General features: G+C 43.9%; 1 protein-coding gene across 1 annotated transcript in view; it reads left to right on the plus strand.

Annotated features, from left to right (window-relative positions):
• Positions 1-22,737, plus strand: part of PRDM14 (PR/SET domain 14) — a 77,936-nt gene that overhangs the window by 54,372 nt on the left and 827 nt on the right. Inside the window, exons 6-8 of the mRNA XM_078777274.1 lie at positions 2,816-3,021; positions 10,570-10,671; positions 15,584-15,771. Coding sequence (XP_078633400.1) covers positions 2,816-3,021; positions 10,570-10,671; positions 15,584-15,771 — 496 coding nt within the window. The remainder of the gene's footprint in view (positions 1-2,815; positions 3,022-10,569; positions 10,672-15,583; positions 15,772-22,737) is intronic.

Here is a 22,737-nt window from a genome sequence, read left to right on the forward strand (position 1 = left end):
ATTTCCACGATTACTGACGAGACCCCATCAGCAATCAGAGTTAAGTGCACACAGACACTATTTATTTGCAGTTATTTTATCCTTTGTCTGTGTTGGGGTCTGTTTGGGAGAGCTCCAATTTAGGAATTTATTATTATATGACCGTGTTTTATTTTGTTACCGGCATTTTTTAATAAAGCCAGCATTTTCTTGTACATTTTTAACTCGTCTCAGTTTTGAGTTGATTTATTGCAGGTTTGAGGACTGCCAGTGGGATCCGTGAAGGTAAGCGCTCTGGTTTCTCCCCTTCCCTCTTGTTTCCCCACGCGTATTCTCCGCCATTTGAACTGAACGCCTCCGAGCAACAGCTCGTTTGGTCATCCGTGCTCCCCTAAGCTGTTCATCAAGGGTAGTCACGCGACAATATATATATACTGTTTCTTATAACTGTCTACCAGTCTCTGACATCGACGAGGAGAAATTTTTGCCCACTCCTCCATGCAGAACTCTTTCAGCTGTGTGATGTTTGAGGGGTTTCTTGCATGCACAGCTCGTTTCAAACCCCCCCACAACATCTCGATGGGATTTAAATCCGGGCTTTAACTTGGCCATTCCAGAACCCTACATTAAGGTACAATCCATTAAGGTTTTCAGGTTATTACAGTTAATATATACCATTCTTATGTCCCCGGAAGTAGCGCATCTGGTCCATGTATTCTCATTAACGCAATGCTTTTTGAGTTATATTCTGCACGAAATTGCTGTTGTGCGAATCTCTCAGGAAGCTATCCTTCTGTGCAAATTGGGGTATTAATGTAGCCTATACTAGCAACGGTACCCACCCTACGGGCGGGGCTTCAATTGGGAAGCCCAAATGAAAAGGCAAAATATCAGAAAATGAAGGCTTTTTTATTTTAAATGATTCATATAAACATCCGTTGAATCATATCACACGCAAATCATCAAAATCTAAAGAGTACATGGCGCCCATTTTGAAAAAAGACAGAATTCTGCAAAACGGAAGCGGCCGCTACACGTCTTTCTCAGTCGCACGTTTATGTGTGAAGAGTGCGTGCCGAATCTGTAACACGGAAGCGGCCGCTACACGTCTTTCTCAGTCGCACGTTTATGTGTGAAGAGTGCGCGCCGAATCTGTAACATGGAAGCGCCACACATGTTTCTCAGTCGCTGTGCACACGCTGCCGTTTTACTTCGGAGCCGCACGTTTCTATAGGAAGAGTTCGTCAGGAGTCGATCTACTCTCTGGTACGTATAATTTCAACAAAAGCCACAACACTGTTCATATCGGTAAATATTATTCCATCGTGTTTTGGAAAATTGGAAATTTGGAAAAATTGGAAAAACAATGTAGCCGATTTTACTCCCAGGGGTCCCAGGAATACCCACCCAAAATATCGTTGCGATCGGTTGAGCTGTTTTTGCGGTACCTTTGAACGGACGGACGGACATTTGGTGAATTATAGTAAGATATGAGCGAGTTGTGTGTATGTGTCATGCTCTTTTTGTTTGTTATACAATTGCATACACCCAGGCCAATATCCCTGAAATATGCTACACCACACACGGAAGGTCAACGTCGTCATAAAACCTTTCAATCCCTGATCAAATCGACGTAAAAACATGAAATAACTGTGCTTGTAGTGATCGAGTGTCGTACGTCACATGACTCCCTGAGCTGGGGGGGGGGGGGGGGGGGATCTTGGACTGTGGCTGTGCCATGACGTTGTCCGGCTGCTGGTTGCATCATTTCTGTGGGGACATCTGCCCGCTGATGCAATGCCTCTTGATAACCAATTATCTGGTACGCAAAATGGATGACAGGCTGAGTAAACCCCACCTGGCATTAATTCAATGGGATTCAGAACTCAGGAAATTAGAATCCCAACCCCACCACCCTAACCATTAGGCCAACACCAGGTATTTTTTGGCGTGAATTGAACCTATTGTATTTAAATATTTATTTTCCTTATGCTCTCCTTATGCTGAACAGAAATGAATATAGAAAGGTTCTACAGTCTCTAGGGAACTGCAATGAGCCGAAATAGTCGTTTTGCGATCCTATATGTCTTTAAACAAGGAAATGAGGAGGCCATTTGGACCGTTATTGCCGTGTTGCACTCCCGAGTTCATTTTGCTGCAGGTGTAAAACGACAATTTCTATATTCAGATGTTTTTTTCTGAGTGTTTCTTACCCCATTCTTCCTCCCCTTGACACTCTGTTGTGTCTCTCTACCCGATTGTTGGTGTGTTTTCCATCTTTACACTTAATCTTAGCTAACCACAATCTTCTTGATGCTTTAGTAAAGTCTAAATACCCCACTTTTACCCAACTTGATGGTTGAATTTTTAACTAAATGGGATTCTTTTAGAAATCCTCATCCTCGAGCTCTGAAGGCTGAGCTTTTCATCATATAACAAATCGTGTCTTAGTGAGTACACTTTGCGCCAATGATCCCGTCTGCCAGTTCTCGCTTGTAGATATTAAACTTTCCGCTATCCCTTTCGTAAGAGCAGGCCAATTGCATTCCAATGACTTGTGCCAAACTTCAAACTCTTGCCCTGATCCAGACTCCTGATCCAGACTCTTGCCTTGATCTCGAAGTCGAAGTCAAACTATCTAGCATATTCCTAGCTGTTGCAGCATTGAGGCACATGTGTCGCTCACGCCACAATACAGGTAAACAGAAGGATCTCATTGTGACGTCACAAAAGGTATTGTAAGCCCATGCCGCTCAGCTTTCCTCGGGAAAGTTTCAGGTATCCTCTGCAAGAGGTGGTCCAGAATGTTGATGAACTTTCGCACTCGTCGTTGCAGATGACACAACCGATGGCTTTGCCTGTGAGCGGTGTGGCCGGGTGTTTGCATACCGCTACTACCGTGACAAGCATCTCAAGTACACACGCTGCGTGGATCGTGGGGATCGCAAGTTTCCGTGCCCCCTGTGCGTGCGCTCATTCGAGAAGCGCGACCGGCTCCGTGTGCACATACTGCACGTACACGAAAAGCATCGCCCTCACAAGGCAAGCCAAATGAGCCACCCATGTACAGCAGGAAGGTTGAAGGGTGCTGTATTATGTCCCTCGATGTTTTTACGGCATAGCCCATAGGACAATGCCATATGAGACAGCGTTTGTCTGTCCGTCCGGTGGGTGTATGTATGTATGTATGTATGTATGTATGTATGTATGTCCCTACTGCTGGAATTTTGTGGTTTATTCCCTTTAAAATTCGTTTTCTCTGCATTGGTCTGATTGACACGAAATTTTTTACCATGGGAGTGCCTCCTCCTGTATATTTTTATAATGATAATTATGACGTCATAGGTAACGTGGTATTTTTTTTGTTGTTCATACAAGATCGAGGCTCGTGAGAGCTAACATTAATCACAAAAAAAAACAACGGACACAAGACAATAAAAGGAGCGGTAGACAAGATGGGGAGAGAGGGGGAAGCACACAAGTACAACATTTGAGAGCAGGGACATCGGGAGATCTGTGGGAGGGAGAGGGCTTGGGGGGAGGAGGCGTGGGAATGGGGGGGGGGGGGGGGAAAGGTATAAAACACATGGACACTGCAAGGACTTAAATGGATGCCATCTTGGAAAAAACAAAAAACATTGCACCTCTATATCTCTGGAACCGCTCCATGGAAAAAAAAACTGAAAGGTGTCTCATTGTAAAGTCCTCCCCATGTTAATGGTGATGTCATAGGTGCCTTCATTATGACGTCATAAATCGACAAGTAGAATGCTTGATCCGATTAGTATGACATTTCTTGAGTGTGATCTTCAGATAGATTGGTGGAGGAAAAAAAAATTCATAACGTCATCGGTCATGTGGTTCGGCAGCCATATTTATACGGCGTGGCCCAATAGGGCAATACCGTCTGGAACATCGTTTGTCTCCCATCCGGTGTATACATTATGTCCCTCGCAAACGTCCAACAATCAGCTGATTTATCCGGTCACATGACAGAGGGGCAGCAGATCCTCCACTAAGCAGATCGAAGCGCAGCTACGCGGTTGTTTGACTATCGTTCTTGTTTCTGTGAATAATAAGCGACTTATCGCCAGAATTCTGAACAAATTACAAATTTCTTCCCCAAAAACAGCTCCAGTTGAACTTCAGGTCTGGCCAGCCGAGTTACTTGAGAGATTTCAGTCAAAAACATTATGTGGTTGATCCCACCACGAGGTGGGAATAATTGGTGCCGTTAGTCATCGGAGTAGTAGAAGTAGTCGTAGTATGAATGAGACATTAAACCAATAATTTTTAATGGCTTTGTACCTTTCCGATTGTGATGATTGTAAAATTAATAATAATATTCCAAATTGTATCAATATCAGGAAGTTTCTAGATTTTGATGGAGAAAACTGGCATGTATAGATTACTTATAGGATATAGCAATTAGGATATAGGTTATAGGCTACAGTGATTATGATATAGGTTACAGTAATTATGATATAGGTTACAGTGATTATGATATAGGCTACAGTGATTATGATATAGGCTACAGTGATTATGATATAGGCTACAGTGATTATGATAGAGGCTACAGTGATTATGATATAGGCTACAGTGATTATGATATAGGTTACAGTGATTATGATATAGGCTACAGTGATTATGATATAGGTTACAGTGATTATGATATAGGTTACAGTGATTATGATATAGGCTACAGTGATTATGATAGAGGCTACAGTGATTATGATATAGGCTACAGTGATTATGATATAGGTTACAGTGATTATGATATAGGTTACGGTGATTATGATATAGGCTACAGTGATTATGATATAGGCTACAGTGATTATGATAGAGGCTACAGTGATTATGATATAGGCTACAGTGATTATGATATAGGCTACAGTGATTATGATGTAGGCTGCAGTGATTATGATATAGGCTACAGTGATTATGATATAGGCTACAGTGATTATGATATAGGTTACAGTGATTATGATAGAGGCTACAGTGATTATGATATAGGCTACAGTGATTATGATATAGGCTACAGTGATTATGATGTAGGCTGCAGTGATTATGATATAGGCTACAGTGATTTTGATATAGGCTACAGTGATTATGATATAGGTTACAGTGATTATGATATAGGTTACAGTGATTATGATATAGGCTACAGTGATTATGATATAGGCTACAGTGATTATGATGTAAGCTACAGTGATTATGATATTGGCTATGGTGATTATGATATAGGCTACAGTGATTATGATATAGGCTACAGTGATTATGATATAGGCTACAGTGATTATGATATAGGTTACAGTGATTATGATATAGGCTACAGTGATTATGATATAGGCTACAGTGATTATGATATAGGCTACAGTGATTATGATATAGGCTACAGTGATTATGATATAGGCTACAGTGATTATGTTATAGTTTCCAGTGATTCTGATATAGGCTCCAGTGATTATGATATAGGTTACAGTGATTATGATATAGGCTACAGTGATTATGATATAGGCTACAGTGATTATGATATAGGCTACAGTGATTATGATAGAGGCTACAGTGATTATGAAATAGGTTACAGTGATTATGATATAGGCTGCAGTGATTATGATATAGGCTACAGTGATTATGATATAGGCTGCAGTGATTATGATATGGGCTACAGTGATTATGATATAGGCTGCAGTGATCATGATATAGGCTACAGTGATTATGATATAGGCTGCGGTAAGAGGCGACCAAGGGTTGGCGTCAGGAAGGGCATCCGGCCATAAAAACATTGCCTCAAACAGGGAACCATGATTGTCATGGGGCCCGCAAAGCTAACCCCCACTCTAGCGGGGAAAATGGCCTTAAAACGCTCATTCATTCATTTTTCATTCTGCGGTGATTATGATATAGGCTATAGTGATTATGATATAGGCTATAGTGATTTTTATATAGGTTACAGACTCTGGGCTATAGACGTTAGCGATTTAATATAGGTTATTGACATTACAGCTACTAGGGAGTAGCTGCTACGCACGGGTGGGATGCCAGAAGCAAACAGGCAATGCAGATACGGCGAATGCTAAAGCATGAAACCAATAAATTCCACTTTGCTGTAGTACCTTCAGTCACACGTCAGACATGGACAGCAAGTTCGTGAAGGACTTCCATGAAAAACGTACCCGTTCGCAAACAAACGGGTGCGTTCACGTATAGAAACAACGATCGTGGGACCGTGGCGAATCTGCATATGGCGATCCGCGAAGTTCACGTTCAGAAAGTAGAAACCATCACGGCATGTCGTCATTCACTTGAACTCGATATGTCTTTTTTCATTCCAAACAACATAACTCCAATTAATCACAAAATAAACTTTTAACAACATTGTTAATGTTTCCTTCATTGTAAAAACTACCAAATCAACAGTTAAAAGGATTTTGAGCCGCTAGCTGTTACGGCCTTGGCAAGATCGATGGAGACAGCGATCTTTTGGCGTATTCACCGCCCAAATAGCTATGTGGAATTCTCTCATGTCGAGATTAAATGTCGTTTGAACTTTGGCTGAGGTCATTATTTACTTTTAATGGTGTTTATATACGAATGATGTTTAATGATGTTTATATTGGTCTTGGGTCGTCCTTTCCGCATATCTCGTGGGATTGTAAGTTGGAGAGACGGCCGTGATGGTGGCGAGGGGGATGGAATTCTCTCAAGCAGGGATTCAACCCATGTCCTTATAAAAGGTCTTTGTCCGAGGTCACCGAGTTTGATCGTGCAGCTGTGCAGCGATCGGTGCAGCCGTTTGTGCGGCACCCGGGAAAACAACATCGTCACAATGAAAACATCGTCACAATGAACGTTATGCGAACGTGAATGTTATGCGGGAGTCCAAACCTGAGAATGCTGGAGACCAAAGCTGAAATTGGGAAAACTAAATAGCCTATTTTACTCGTGGAGATCCCAGGATTACCCACCCAAAATATCGTTGCGATCGGTTCAGTAGTTTTTACGGTACCTTCGAACGGACAGACAGACAGACAGACGGACGGACATTTGGTGAATTATAGTAAGACTAGCAGAAGTACCCGGCGTTGCCGGGCGGGGGAGGGGAGGGGAACGGGGGGAGGGGGAAGGGGAGGGGAGCGGGATGGGGGGGGGGAGGGGAGGAGAGGGGGGAGGGGGAGGGGAGGAAAGGGAAGAGGGTGGGAAGGGGAGGGAAGGGGGAAGGGGGAGGAGGGGAGGGGAGGGAGGGGGAGGGGGAGGAAGGAACGGAAGGGGAGGGGGGAGGAGGGAAGGGGAGGGGGGGGAAAGGAGGGGGGAGGAGGGAAGGGGAGGGGGAGGAGGGGAGGGGGAGGAGGGGAGGGGGAGCAGGGGAGGGAGAGGAGAAAGGAGGGGGAGGGGAAGGGGGAGGAGGAGGAGGGGGAAGGGGAGGAGGGGAGGGGGAGGGAGGAAAGAGGAGGGAGGGGAAGGGGAGGGAGAGGGGGGATGGGAGGGAGGGGAGGGGGAGGGAGAGGGGAGGGAAGAGGGTGGGAGGAGGGGGAGAGGGGGAGGAGGGGAGGGAAGGGGAGGAGGGAGGAGGGAAGGGAGGGGGGAAGGGGAGGGGGGAGGAGGGAAGGGAGGGGAGGGAGGGGGAGGTGAAGGAGGAGGATGGGAGGGGGAGGAAGGGGAGGCGGTAAGGGGAGGGGAGAAGGGAAGGGGAGGGGAGGATGGAGGGGTGGTGAAGGGGGGAGGGGAAAGGAGGGGGAGGGGAAAGGAGGGGGAGGGGAAAGGAGGGGGAGGGGATGGGGAGGAGGGGGAAGGGCAGGAGGGGTAGAGGAGAAGGGGAAGGGGGGAGGGAAGGGAAGGGAGAGGGGGGGGAGGGGTGGGAGAGGGAGGAGGGGGAGAGGGAGGAGGGGAGAGGGAGGAGGGGAGGGGTTTGGGGGGAGGGGAGGAGAGGGGGAGGGGAGGGGAGGGAAGAGGGTGGGAAGGAAGGGGAGGGGGAAGGAGAGGATGGGAGGGGGGAGGAGGGGCGGGGAAGGGGAGGGGGGAGGAGGAAAGGGGAGGGGAGGGGAAAGGAGGGGGAGGGTGGAGGAAGGGAAGGGAAGGGGAGTGGGAGGGGAGTAGGGGTGGGGAATGGGAGGCTGGAGGAGGAAAGGGGAGGGGAGGGGAGGTGAACGGGGGGGTGGAGGAAGGGAAGGGAAGTGGGAGGGGAAAGGATGGGAGGGGGAGGAGGAAGGGAGGGGGAGGGGGAGGGGAGGGGAGGGGATGGGGAGGGGGAGGCTGGAGGAGGGGAGAGGGAGGAGGGGGAGGGGAAAGGAGGGGGAGGGGGGAGGAGGGAAGGGAGGGGGATTTGGGAGGGGAGGGGGAGGGGAAAGGAGGGGGTGGGGGAGGGTGAGGGGAAGGGGAAGGGGAGGGGCAAGGGGAGGGTGAGGGAGGAGGAGGGAAAAGGAGGGGGAGGGGAATGGGAGGAGGGGAAGGGAGGAGGAGGGAAGGGGAGCAGAGGAGTGGAGGGGAGGGGGAGGGGAAAGGAGGGGGAGCGGAGGGGAAAGGATGGGGAGGGGAGGGGAAAGGAGGGGGAGGGGGAGGGAGGAGGAGGGGAAGGGGAGGAGGGGAAAGGGAGGGGGAGTGGAAGGGGAGGGGGAGGGGAGGGCCAGTCAACAATGACGTTGCAGTTCTCATGGTAAGAGAGCAGTACAACAATCGCGACATCGTCCTGCATCTTCGCGACAACAGCACGAAGCGGCTTTCGGAGACTCACCGATCCTATGACGCCCTCCATTACCGGCGTTGCCGGGCGGGGGAAGGGAGACCCGTACATTCCCAACCCGTACATTTGCCCTCTCGACTCAAGCTCACTCGGACAAAAGCCTCGGACGAGTTAATTCATATCGCACAAAATAGACAAAAATCGACACAAAACACAATCGCACAAAAGGTGAAAAAACGCAATCGCTTTTCGCTCTCAACTACGTGCAAACGCATGACGGAAATCACCATCGCCCAGCATCGAGTGCCAACCAAGATGGCGCCCGGTAGCTGCATCTCCACCTGTGTGGTGTGAATGGCAATGGTCATTCTATATATTTTCAGTTCAGTGGTCTGGCGGAGAGGATGGAACATCACGTGATCGCTCTGAGCGAATCAGCGAGCTGCTCTGGCACATGCTGAGATTCAGTGTACTAGGGCATGCCCGTACTATATCTATATCTAAAATTATATCCCCCCCCTCTATTTACATGAAATGGTTTGGTCCAAAGCGAACGGCTTGCGAGTACGGTGACAATCCCCCCCCCCCCCTCTATTTACATGAAATGGTTTGGTCCAAAGCGAACGGCTTGCGGAGTTTGGTAAAGAAATCGCCATAGCGTGCACAAACGCGCAGGAAAGCGAAAGAATCGCAAATTAGTTTTAATTAGTTTTAAAACATAGTTTAACGCCAACATAGCGGCAACATAGTTTGCCAACGTGAAATAAATGAATACGCTCTCAAATGTGCCGTCCGAGGCAGAGTCTGTTCGCCACGTTCGGCACACGTGATAACTCGCTGCTCTCTGATTGGTTGAATCGTTTTTTGGACATAGCTCGGTAACTACTTGTCCGATTAATATGAAACCTTGAAAAGGCACATCCTCGGGTCCCCAGCAATATACCTGGCAAGTTTCAAGTATATCGGACCCGTGGTTGTCGAGAAACAGCGGTCACAGACAAACACACAGACATACACACATACACACACACACACACACACACACACACACACACACACACACACACACACACACACACACACACACACACACACACACACACACACACAGATTACTGGAATTATAGATAGATAATGTTCCTCGCTGAAATGCGCTGAGGTAAATATGAATAAAAAATATGGATCTCGTCATCGGAGGTCATTTTTAGGTGGGCCATGTCCTTCCCAGGCCCAATGGCCATGTCTATGGCAACAATCGAGTACGTGAGCGCGTCTGGCGGCGAGGATGGAACATCACGTGATCGCTCTGAGCGAATCAGCGCACTGCTGTGGCACAGGCTGCGATTCAGTGTATAATGTTCCTCGCTGAAATGCGCTACGTTAACTATGAATAAAAAATATGGATCTCGTCATCGGAGGTCATTTTTAGGTGGGCCATGTCCTTCCCGGGCCCAATGGCCATGTCTATGCCAAAAGTCAAGTACGTGAGCCTCTCCGTTTAGGAGTCTATAGGTAACACACAAACAAACAAACTGTGTTTTATATATATATATTATGATCTAGGTTAGAGGCCATAATAATTATGATTTGAGCATTTGTTACCATAACTCGAGTCTTTCCCGAGCAACCAAGATGGCGTCCATAGCCACTGAGACACCAAAACAGTGATTTCTAGATTTACTGTTATTCTGACTGGGATATAACCTTAGAAAAGGGAATTAGGAGGACATTGGTAGGTGTCTCTTGGTTCCTTCCTTCCACCGTCTGTTACCGTGGATCATATTTAGTAATCAGATGGGCAGAATGGTCATGCATTATCTTATTTTACTTTGTCTGTGAAATATTTAACGTTTTTCTACGATTCACATGACAACAGTTTCACTTATGAAAATGATGATGTGCTTTCCCAGTGTTCCATTTGTGGGAAATCTTTCTCCCAGTCTTCGAGCCTCAACAAGCACTTGCGAGTACATTCTGGCGAGCGACCCTACAAATGCCTATATTGTAATAAGGTGAGAAACTCATGAGTAAAACAGAAAGAAGTGATGCTTTATTATTGTATGTAAAATCAGGAAAAAAAAGTTTAAAAAAATCAATGTCTGGGTTTGAATGTCTGGGTTGGATTGACGCTCAGCAAGCAGGGCATTGCATCACAAGTTGCTCCTTCCCTCAGATGGACATTAGGCCGGTGTAACGTCTCCTAGAAACATCCCAATGTGTCTGCACAAAGGGGAGGAGAGTTATTGCCGACACCCTGAACAAATTCCAAATTCCTGCCACCTTCATGAGAATGGCAGGCTTGGCCAGCCGGTTCGTGAAAGACTTCGGTCAGAAACATTCCTTGGCCAACCCCACAAGGATATGGGAATAATTACAGCTGTTAAAGAGGTAGTTGTAGATGTGAGGGCCATTTCATAGGTTTCGGATGTGACGTTGCCATACTGGAATACCCACAGCTTTTCAAGCATCAGAGTCCTGAGTAATACCACCAACTTTCCTCGATATATGGCAGTTGTTTGAAGTTGCTGCTGACAGCTACAGCTGAACATTGTTTTTCATGTTCTGATTGCATGTTATTATAAATATGATGTCTGCTGGAGAAACCTCCGTGGGGGATTCATCAGCGCTTATGATGGAGGTTTTGGACAACCACACTCCTTCATATAAACCAGAAAAACTAGAACGACACTTAGTAGAGCGCATAACTCCTCCAGGCTGAACAGTTTATGTTTTGTATCCCACTGATAGGTCAGATATGGACTCGGACTTGAACCAAAATCGAATCGGCTTGTTCACTTGTCACCTAACCAACTCTTCCACCAAGTTTTTCCGTAACTCGTCCATGGTATTTTGAGATATTATGCTATATTTTGTTTTTGGCCACATCTCAATGGTGAAGAATCACTTTCAAATTTTTTGTAATGTTCGGATCCAGATCCATATTCGGATCTTCACCAAAATCGAATCGATTCATCCTTGTCACACACCCAACCTGTCCACTAAGTTTCGTCTGAATCTGTCCATAACTTTTTTGAGATATCCTCTTCACAGACAAACAAACAGACAGCGGTGAAAACATAGCCTCTGTCCACCTTTGGTGGCGGACGTAACTAGGTGAACACTATCCGGGTTTAACGTGAGGATGTTGAAGATGCTGTAGTTGAAGGCGTGACCTGCTAACCATTGCAACTGGTGAACAACACTCAGAACGCTAACATGTATCCATCTTGTCCACCCCCTGCATCTTCCCCTACCTCTCATATTTACACACCTCCCTTGTTTGTCCATCTACGTCTATTTTGGCCCACAGTCCTGCTGTTGGCATTTCCACCTTCTCTTTCTGATGTTACTTTTGTTCTGTTGCGTCCTGATCCGTTCTGTTCGAGCTCTTCCATGAGCATTGACTTTGTATGCAAAAAAATCTGTCAGATGGATGAACCAGGTGTCGGCGACAGAAATCGTTCTGTACATCAGAAAAAACTTTCCCTGCGGACAGCATACGGTCTCTGAGGACAATCCGTCACTAACTTGGTGATCGCTCATGTGGAAGATATGACCCCATGTCCATCCCACGGTCCACTGTTACGGCATCTATGTTTGTCCATCCCCGAACCTCAGTTTTCCTTCTGTGGAATGTGTTGGGTTCTTAAGGTAGGGAGAGGTTATAAAACACATGGACACTGCCAGGACTTCCAGGAAAAAAGTTGGAATTTCAAAAAGGTGGATCAGGGGTGAATTAACGGGGGTAGAAAAGATCAAGGTATTGGATGGGGAAAGATAAGAGATGGTGGTGAACAGCTGTTTTAAAGACCTAGAGGGAGAAGTGGGATTGAAGAGAGTGAGGGAGTTTGTTCCAGAGGCAGGAGAAAAGAGGAATGAAGGAGTGAAGGTGAGCAGAGAGCCTAGATTTTGGCAGTTTAACCATAAGAGGGTTGCTCGCAGATCTTGTGCGACCTGTAGGAATATTTGGGGGACAGAGCACAGAGACAGCAGAGCTGGGGGAGCAAGGCCGGAGAGGAGTCGGTGGAAGACAGAAAGACCACCAACCTGCCTGCGGTGAGTGAGTGAAAGGCCCTCGGAGTTAGCTTCATCGCAGGAGATTCCAATGATTCTGAAAGCTTTGGTTTCAACAGCGTGAAGACGAGCTAGGTGTGAGGCAGGAGCACCAGCCCAGAGGGGAGAACAGTATTCCATTGAGCTGCCGATGACAGCCTTGTATGTGGTGAGGAGCTCAGGTGTGCCAAGGAAGGATTTCGCACGATGAAGGATGCCCAGTCGGTGACTGGCTTTGGAGGCCATCTTGGAAATGTGGTTTTCCCAAGAAAGATCATGGCAGATAGTGAGACCCAAAAGCTTGAGCGACAGAACTTCTTGGAGAGGATTGTTGAGAAAGTAGATGGGAGGGTTTTCCAGTCGGTCTTTTCGGAGAGACATAGTAAGAGTGTGAGATTTGTCAGGATTGAAAGACATGTTCCACTTGTTTGACCAGTCTGTGATTTTGTCCAGGTCTGCAGAGAGTGAAGAGGCTGCAGAATGCCGATCTGAGGGATGAGGAATGGAGCGGCAGAGAGTGGAGTCATCAGCAAAGAGATAGAGAGGATTTTCAAGAGAGTCAGAGAGATCATTGATGAAGACCAGAAAAAGCACAGGGCCCAGAACACTACCTTGGGGAACTCCAGCCATAACAGGAAGGGGAGATGAGAGAAATCCATTCAGGGCCAGACGTTGACTACGACCAGAGAGGAAGTCCACCAGCTTTGCATGGAGATTTCCATGGATACCACAGGAGGAGAGTTTGGTGAGCAGAGCTGGGTGCCAGACCGTATCGAAGGCACGTGATATGTCAAGGGAGACAGCTCTGATTTCCTATTTGGCATTGAGGACCTCCATCCATTGTTGAGACAGCAGAAGCAACATGTCCAGAGTAGAGTGACCAGGTCTGAAACCAAATTGATGATCAGAGATCAAAACATTGGAGAAGAGGAAGGATTTGATATCCAAAGCAATGATGGATTCCATGACTTTTCTGATAATTGTGAGCAGGTTTATTGGTCTGTAGTTGCAAGGATCTGTTTTTGCACCGTTTTTGTGTTAAGTGGTAATGTTGGCTGATTTCCAAGCTGATGACAAATGACCTTGAGCAAAAGAGAGGGTGAAAAGAACAGAGAGAGGGTGAGATAGAGCGGCAGAGCAGGATTTTAGGACCCGTGGGCTGATGCCGTCTGGTCCAGGTGCAGAATCAGAGTCGAGCTTTGACAAAAACTTCTCCACCTTGTCAGGAGAGAAGGACACAGAGTCCTGGAGCAGTTGGGTTCGACTGGGTAAGGTGGGAACAGAGAGAGTTGGGTTTGGGACACAAGATTTTGAGGCAAACACAGAGTTGAGGCATTCGGCTTTGTCACGTGGGGTGTCATCTGTGTAGCCATTTGAGGTAAGGGAGGGGATGGAGGGGGAACAAACACCAGAAACGGATTTGACCAGACACCCCCAGGATTTGGAGGAAGGAGACAGGTTTGAGAGTTCATTCTTGAGTGTGGAGAGATAGTGTTTCCTGGCACTCCTGAGGGTAGACACACACTTGTTCCGAGCTTGGTGGAAGGAACTGAGATTGCCTTCAGTTGGATTTGCCTTCCAAGAGGCAAAGGCAAGTTGTTTCAGGGCAACTGCCTCACCACAAGATTCAGTGTACCATGGACGGGAGGAAGGGTAAGATAACTGAAGACGAGATGGGATAAATCTGTGCATGAGAGAGAGCAGTTTGCTTTGGAAGAATTCCCAGGAAGAATTGATGTCAGAGGCAGTGGAGATGGGAGACCAATCCAGACGATTGATGGCTGCTTGAAGACCGTCCCAGTCGGCCTGAGTGAAATGCCAGACTCGTCGACGCTGAGGAGGCTCTCTGAGAATGGCCAGAGAGATGTCCACTTTAACAAGCACATGATCAGAAGAACCGATTGGAGCAGAAGAAGAGCAGCAGACATTTGCATGGAAGTTTGTCATCACCAAGTCTAGAAGAGAAGACACTCCATTGACTGAGATCTGGGTCGGGAAATTGACAGATTGTGTCAATCCCAATGAGTCGCAGAAGTCCTTTGCTGAGGTGCCATGGCTGGTGAGAGAGGAACCCACACCCAGCCAGCTGGCATGATGACAGTTGACGTCGCCACATATGAGGAAGAGAGAGTTTGGACGAGTTGAGAGAAGTTGGTTCATGTTGTCAAATTTCTCAACACAATTATGATTTTGAGTTTCCACATGTATGAAGCTGCTCTCCATGTGCATGTAAAATAATTTGTGGCCTCGGCATTAGCAGTTTCGCCATTTACCACATGTGGAATCATTCTCTGGTTCGGTAATACCTAAATACAATTGAGGTTTTGCGTTTCAACCTGTATACGCCGATATTTCTCCATGTGCAAACACATTCACGGATTCCGCATTTGCAGTTTCGCCATTGACCGCGTATAGAAACATTACCCCACCTCTTGGTGGAGTCAGCTGCAGTAAGTGTTTTACACATTCACGAACTGGCTGTCCATGCCTGAGAAATCTCTGGCTCCCACCAGTGCTCTGTTATCAATGAAAGTTGTCTTTTTTCAGGGTGTGTGCAGTTTGCTTATTTTTAAGGCATTACTTACATGTACAGATGTTAAAAACATTTGACAATTTGCACACTGAATACACAAACAGTATATGATGACGTGTTTTCTGTGCTTTCAACTTGACTGATGGGGAGGTGCAGAGCTTTGTTGTTTCACCTCGGCTTCGTTTCTGGTCGCAATAAGTTCCAGGCCCTCTAGTGGAGACATTGTTGTAGGACTTGGGAGGTGTGGTAACCTAAGGATATTGTGGGTGGTAAGTTGGCTGTGGGAAAGATGGAAATGGCAAGAAACCAAAGTGCATACCGTGCATGCATGTGTGCAGGCATTTACAGCCTCGAGTATTCTCCGCACACACGTGCGGCAACACTCGGGTGAAAAGCCCTTTAAGTGCGCGAGCTGCGGAAAGGCGTTCGCTTCACACGCGGCTCATGACAGCCATGTACGGCGCACGCATGCACGGCCACCAGGTCACATGCTCACATCTCAGCATGGTCAGTGCTTCGGGGAAAGGTTTGTATATTTTGGGTATTCAATCTTGTAGTGAAAGCAGGAAGATGTTGTAACAATTTGTGCTTCATTCCACAGTGTTTATATTCATTCCACTGTGACGTCACAAAGGAAAAGTATCATCCATTAATTATCCCGTTTCTGTCAATCATACTAAAATATGCAATTTGGTGCCTGTCTGTCTGATTGTGATAATTCGGTCATTCCATACTTATCCAATCTCAACCAAACTTGCCAGGGGGGTCAAAGGGCACACGTTGGACATTGTAGCGACTTATTTTGCCCCACTCTCTAAGTGGGTTTCACTTTGGACAAATGCCGTGTTAAGGTGTATATCCATGTTAAGATAGCTTTTTACCAAGGCTGCTTCTAATAAAAAAAGTATCTAGAAAGTATCTGAAAAGGCAAAGCCCATCCACGTCCATTTGTATTCAGACGTCTTCTTTTCCTTATGCGAAACATGACGAAAACAGTTAAAAAATACAAAATTAAAATTTACCATTTTATGCAAACTTCATCTTTGAGATTTTGATCTAAAAAATAATCAGCTTCTAGTTTTTGATTGGTCAACCAATTCTGTGACCCAATATGCAAATTGTTAAAATTTTAGGTTAATCGAGTGAAAATTGGTGATTTTTGGTGACCTTTGACCTTTTGATGTAAAAAACAACAACAATCGGCTTATAACTTTTGATTGGTGAACCAATTCAGTGACCCAATATGCAAATTGTTGTCCCTCGTCGCACCGCGGAGCGAAAGGGGGACTATGGTTTTCCCCTCCGTCCGTGTGTCCGTCCGTCCGTCCATCCGTCCGTCCGTGCATGCGTGCGGGCGTGCGTGCGTGCGTATGTGCGTACGTGTGTGCGTAAGCGAAGGACCGCATTCAAATTTGGTGTGTGGGTGCAACCCACGTCAAAATCCAAGATGGCCGCCGCCATGTATGTCTGAACCTTGTGAGCTGAATATCTTGAAAAATAAGCAGAGTACCATCTTCTAATTTGGTGTGTGGGTGTATCTATGCATAAGGAAGAACGCTGTTGAAAATTGGGTCGCCACAACAAAATCCAAGATGGCCGCCACCATATATATGTCTGAACATTGTGAGCAAAATATCTTGAAAAATAAACGAACTACTAACTTCTAGTCTGGTGTGTGGGTGCATCTACGCATAAGGAAGAACGCTGTTGAAAATTGGGTCGTCACGTCAAAATCCAAGATGGCCACCGCCATGTATGTCTGAACCTTGTGAGCGGAATATCTTGAAAAAGAAGCGAAGTACCAACTTCTAATCTGGTGTGTGGGTGTATCTCGGCATAAGGAAGTCGGCTATTGAAAATTGGGTCGCCACGTCAACATCCAAGATGGCCGCCACCATATATATGTCTGAACATTGTGAGCAAAATATCTTGAAAAATAAACGAACTACTAACTTCTAGTCTGGTGTGTGGGTGTATCTAGGCATAAGGAAGAACGCTATTGAAAATTGGGTCGCCACGTCAAAATCCAAGATGGCCACCGCCATGTATGTCTGAACCTTGTGAGCGAAACATCTTGAAAAATAAACGAACTACTAACTTCTAATCTGGTGTGTGGGTGTATCTAGGCATAAGGAAGAACGCTATTGAAAATTGGGTCGCCACGTCAAAATACAAGATGGCCGCCACCATATATATGTCTGAACCTTGTGAGCGAAACATCTTGAAAAATAAACGAACTACTAACTTCTAATCTGGTGTGTGGGTGTGTATCGACGCATAAGGGAGAACGCTATTCAAAATTGGGGTGCCACATCAAAATCCAAGATGGCCGCCTTGCGTCTTTCACTTTGTCAACTCGCATCACTTTACCGACGGGGGACCTAGGTGTAACGCTTGTTAACATTTCAGGTCAATCGGATGAAAATTGACGATTCTATGTGAAGCTCAATTTTGACATTTTGACCTTTTGACCAAATTATTAATTTGCCTTCTCCATATTATCATAATAAAGCTTTGTTGAAAATTTGATGGCAAAACTCATGTGTTAAATTGAATTTTCAGGTAAATTGGATGAAAATTGATGATTTTAGGTGACGCTGACCTTGAACCTTTTGACCTTTCGACAAAATTATTAATTTTGCCTTCTCCATCTTATCATAATAAAACTTTGTTGAAAATTTGATGACAATAGCTCAAATGTTGAAAAAAAAAGAAAAAGTTATGGCCCGCTGCGCGAGGGACGACGGGAAAATAGCAACACTAAAAGTAATAGCATAATATTAATGTTGTTACAAAACAATATAAATACTAATTAAAACCGCGAGCAGTGATTATCCGGGGACCAAGATGCCCCACCCTGATTGGACAAGTGCGCGCCAGAGTCATTGACTATGGCAGCCCAGATCCGATTGTTTAAAGTTTGAACTGAATTGATCGAAAAATGAAGGAGATGCATTTTAAAGGTTTGCATGAAATTCAATATGGTCACCAGGTCACGTGACCTATGACGTAATATTTAGGATATGCATCCAATCAAGTGACATACTATAATTGGTCAAGGTTTCAAGTTCATCTGACTAACGGTTTGACCTGTAGGTCGCCAATAAATTTCAGAATAATAATAATAATAATAATAATAATACTTCCACAATGGAATAATAATAATAATAATAATAATCTTAGCAATTTCAAAAGGGTACCCATGGTCTCCTAATAATATCCCCTCTCCCCAAGGGGTTTTCCTCCATCTACAAAACGCCGTGTTAACGTGAATAAATAGCTTATCATGTCGTTTCAAGTCTAGATCTACTGTAATCTATATACCACATTGAGGATATAACATGACCCTTGCTGCCACTCCCTCAAGAAACAGGTGTACTTAGCAATATAAAGACAACTTCACATTCTTCTGGGGCTATCTTTTTTGCCTCCTCTACTCCCACCCAATTTTTGTGGTTGTGGAGACGGAAGTGGCGTGACATGTCACTACTGAACACATGAGAGCTTCAGTCGGATGTTATTGGATATTCCCCCTCCTGGAAGGGATCGTATTGGCCTGAGCGGACGCAGGACAAGTGGAGTCTCTCGTCTGGTTGGCTTGTCCTAGTTTTGATCCTAGTTTGGGACGAGTCCGATTAAACATGCTGTCTGGTGCAGTGTCAGCAGAGGGTGTTGGTTGCATCGGTGTTGTCCAATCTATCCTGTGTGCTAGCACTCATTTGTGGAAATTAAAGATTCCACCCTGCCTTTTAAAAAGAGTAGGCCATTGTGTGCTGGTCCTTCTAGCGAAAGTGCCAATTTCCCTGTACCGCTTTGGCCAAATGAATTGGAGTCACAGCCCCAAGGGAATGTAATAATAAAATTAAAAAACCACCTTTAGAGGCCATTTTTCCCCGCAAAGCGGGGGTTGGCCTTTTTCGGGCACCGTGGTTGTTGTTGTTTTTTGGTCCCCTTTTTGAAGCAATGTTTTACGGCCGGATGCCCTTCCTGACGCCAACCCTTTTTGCCGCCTTTAACGACAATACAGGGAATTACCAGTGAACTGGTACTCAATTAGCCGACCTCGGAAGGATGACCAGGCTGAGTCAACCCCCCTGGCGTTAATTCAGCGATCGACCGGGATTCGAACCCAGGATCCTAGGATTTATCCTAGGCTGGCACCCTAGCCGCTAGCCCAACACCAGGGTTCCCCAAGGGAATGTAATAGGCAGAACAAATTTGTAATGGGATTTCAGTCATAAAACCCATGAAAATTATTTAACGATTACATATCAGCAAGGAAGTATGGTCTAGACTCTAGACTCTAGACCTAGAGGTACGCACACTCGCCTCTAAGCTGTCTAGCCTGGGCTTGAATCCCAACCCGGCTACCGACTGTCCTCACGGTGTTTCACAGGTAAGGCGATTCATCAATGTGTGTGCCCGTCCCTCGAATGGACATTAATCGGGTTCCCATCTGCCAGCGTCAGTTGGTGGACATTTAAAGATCCCAGAAGGTCCTTCGAGAAGAGTAGGCGAACAATCACCGGCACCCTGAACAAATTACAAATCCCTAACAACACCTACAGAAGGCATTCCTTCAGCGGCGCAGCCATGCCCTCAGACAGCGATGCTACCTGACAGCCATGTGCTGTGTACAAAAGAAGAAGAAGAAGCAAGCAATCTGATTGAGGTTCCAAGACCGATGTTCAACCGTAATTTTGTTCTTGCAAAAATCTGTAATTTTTTTTGCCAGTTATATATTTTTCATTGTATGTGTATATATCATTAGTAAAGGATTGTTTTTCTTATTAACCATATGTGCTTGTCTATCAAAAAGTAAACAAAACATGGCAGATTGTTGGACTATTGTTGTGAATATCTTTGAAGGCCTTTTTGAACCACACCCCATATTTATTCCTGGAAATTTTCATCCTGACTGTCTGCATTTCCATATTTTTCTCTGGTCACCTTCTGGGTAAAGATCGTAGGCCCGGTTGAATAACGCATCTATAAGGAAAGATTTGAGGATTTACTTTAATATTTCCTTAAGTTTCCCCTGAAGGACTCTCTTGATTTGAGGATGGTTGCATATATGAATATTCCTTAAGTTTTTCGTTAAAACCTTCCTGAAACTCAAAGGAGCACTCCTCCATCCTTAAACACCAACCGTTGAGTTTCCAAAGGGCGCTCTTCATGGAAATTGGTCACAAAGATGACATTTATCGCAGCACGACACGAGAAGCTGATAGAACAATAGTTCCACAATTGAAAAGAACAATAGTTCCACAATTGAAAACAACAATAGTTCTGCAATTGAAAACAGCAATAGTTCCACAATTGAAAAGAATAATACTTCCACAATTGAAAAGAATAATACTTCCACAATTGTAAAGAACAATACTTCCACAATTGAAAAGAATAATACTTCCACAATTGAAAATAATAATACTTCCACAATTGAAAATAACAATAAATAACAATACTTCCACAATTGAAAAGAACAATAGCTCCACAATTGAAAAGACCATTAGTTCCACACTTGAAAAGAATAATACTTCCACAATCGAAAAGAATAATACTTCCACAATTGAAAATAATAATACTTCCACAATTGAAAATAATAATACTTCCACAATTGAAAACAACATTACTTCCACAATTGAAAATAATACTTCCACAATTGAAAAGAATAATACTTCCACAATTGAAAAGAACAATACTTCCACAATTGAAAAGAATAATACATCCACAATTGACAAGAACAATACTTCCACAATTGAAAAGAATAATACTTCCACAATTGAAAAGAACAATACTTCCACAATTGAAAATAATAATACTTCCACAATTGAAAATAATAATACTTCCACAATTGAAAAGAACAATAGCTCCACAATTGAAAAGAATGATACTTCCACAATTGAAAAGAGCAATACTTCCACAATTGAAAATAACAATACTTCCACAATTGAAAATAACAATACTTCCACAATTGAAAAGAATAATACTTCCACAATTGAAAAGAAGAATACTTCCACAATTGAAAATAATAATATTTCCACAATTGAAAAGAACAATAGCTCCACAATTGAAAAGAATAATACTTCCACAATTGAAAAGAACAATAGCTCCACAATTGAAAAGAATGATACTTCCACAATTGAAAAGAACAATAATGTTCCACAATCGAAAATAACATTACTTCCACAATCGAAAAGAACAATAGCTCCACAATTGAAAAGACCAATAGTTCCACAATTGAAAAGAATAATACTTCAACAATTGAAAATAATAATACTTCCACAATTGAAAAGAATAATACTTCCACAATTGAAAAGAATAATACTTCAACAATTGAAAATAATAATACTTCCACAATTGAAAAGAATAATACTTCAACAATTGAAAAGAATAATACTTCCACAATTGAAAAGAATAATACTTCCACATTTGAAAAGAACAATAGCTCCACAATTGAAAAGAATAATACATCCACAATTGAAAAGAATAATACTTCCACAATTGAAAGGAACAATACTTCCACAATTGAAAATAATAATACTTCCACAATTGAAAATTATAATACTTCCACAATTGAAAAGAATAATACTTCCACAATTGAAAAGAATAATACTTCCACAATTGTAAAGAACAATACTTCCACAATTGAAAAGAATAATACTTCCACAATTGAAAATAATAATACTTCCACAATTGAAAATAACAATAAATAACAATACTTCCACAATTGAAAAGAACAATAGCTCCACAATTGAAAAGACCATTAGTTCCACACTTGAAAAGAATAATACTTCCACAATCGAAAATAATAATATTTCCACAATTGAAAATAATAATACTTCCACAATTGAAAATAATAATACTTCCACAATTGAAAAGAACAATACTTCCACAATTGAAAATAATACTTCCATAATTGAAAATAACAATAAATAACAATACTTCCACAATTGAAAAGAACAATAGCTCCACAACTGAAAATAATAATACTTCCACAATTGAAAAGAACAATAGCTCCACAATTGAAAATAATAATACTTCCGCAATTGAAAAGAACAATACTGCCACAATTGAAAAGAACAATACTTCCACAATTGAAAAGAACAATAGCTCCACAATTGAAAAGAACAATAACTCCACAATTGAAAAGAACAATAGCTCCACATTTGAAAAGAACAATAGCTCCACAATTGAAAAGAACTATAGCTCTGCAATTGAAAAGAACAATAGCTCCACAATTGAAAAGAACAATAACTGCACAATTGAAAAGACCAATAGGTACACAATTGAAAAGAACAATAGCTCCACAATTGAAAAGAACAATAGCTCCGCAATTGGAAAGAACAATAGCTACACAATTGAAAAGAACAATAGCTCCACAATTAAAAAGAACAATAGCTCCGCAATTGAAAAGAACAATAGCTCTGCAATTGAAAAGAACAATAGCTCCACAATTGAAAAGAACAATACTTCCACAATTGAAAAATGA

This window comes from Myxine glutinosa, chromosome 5, assembly GCF_964187855.1.
Source record: "Myxine glutinosa chromosome 5, kmMyxGlut1.1, whole genome shotgun sequence".
In the NCBI taxonomy this organism is placed as follows: Eukaryota; Metazoa; Chordata; class Myxini; order Myxiniformes; family Myxinidae; genus Myxine; species Myxine glutinosa.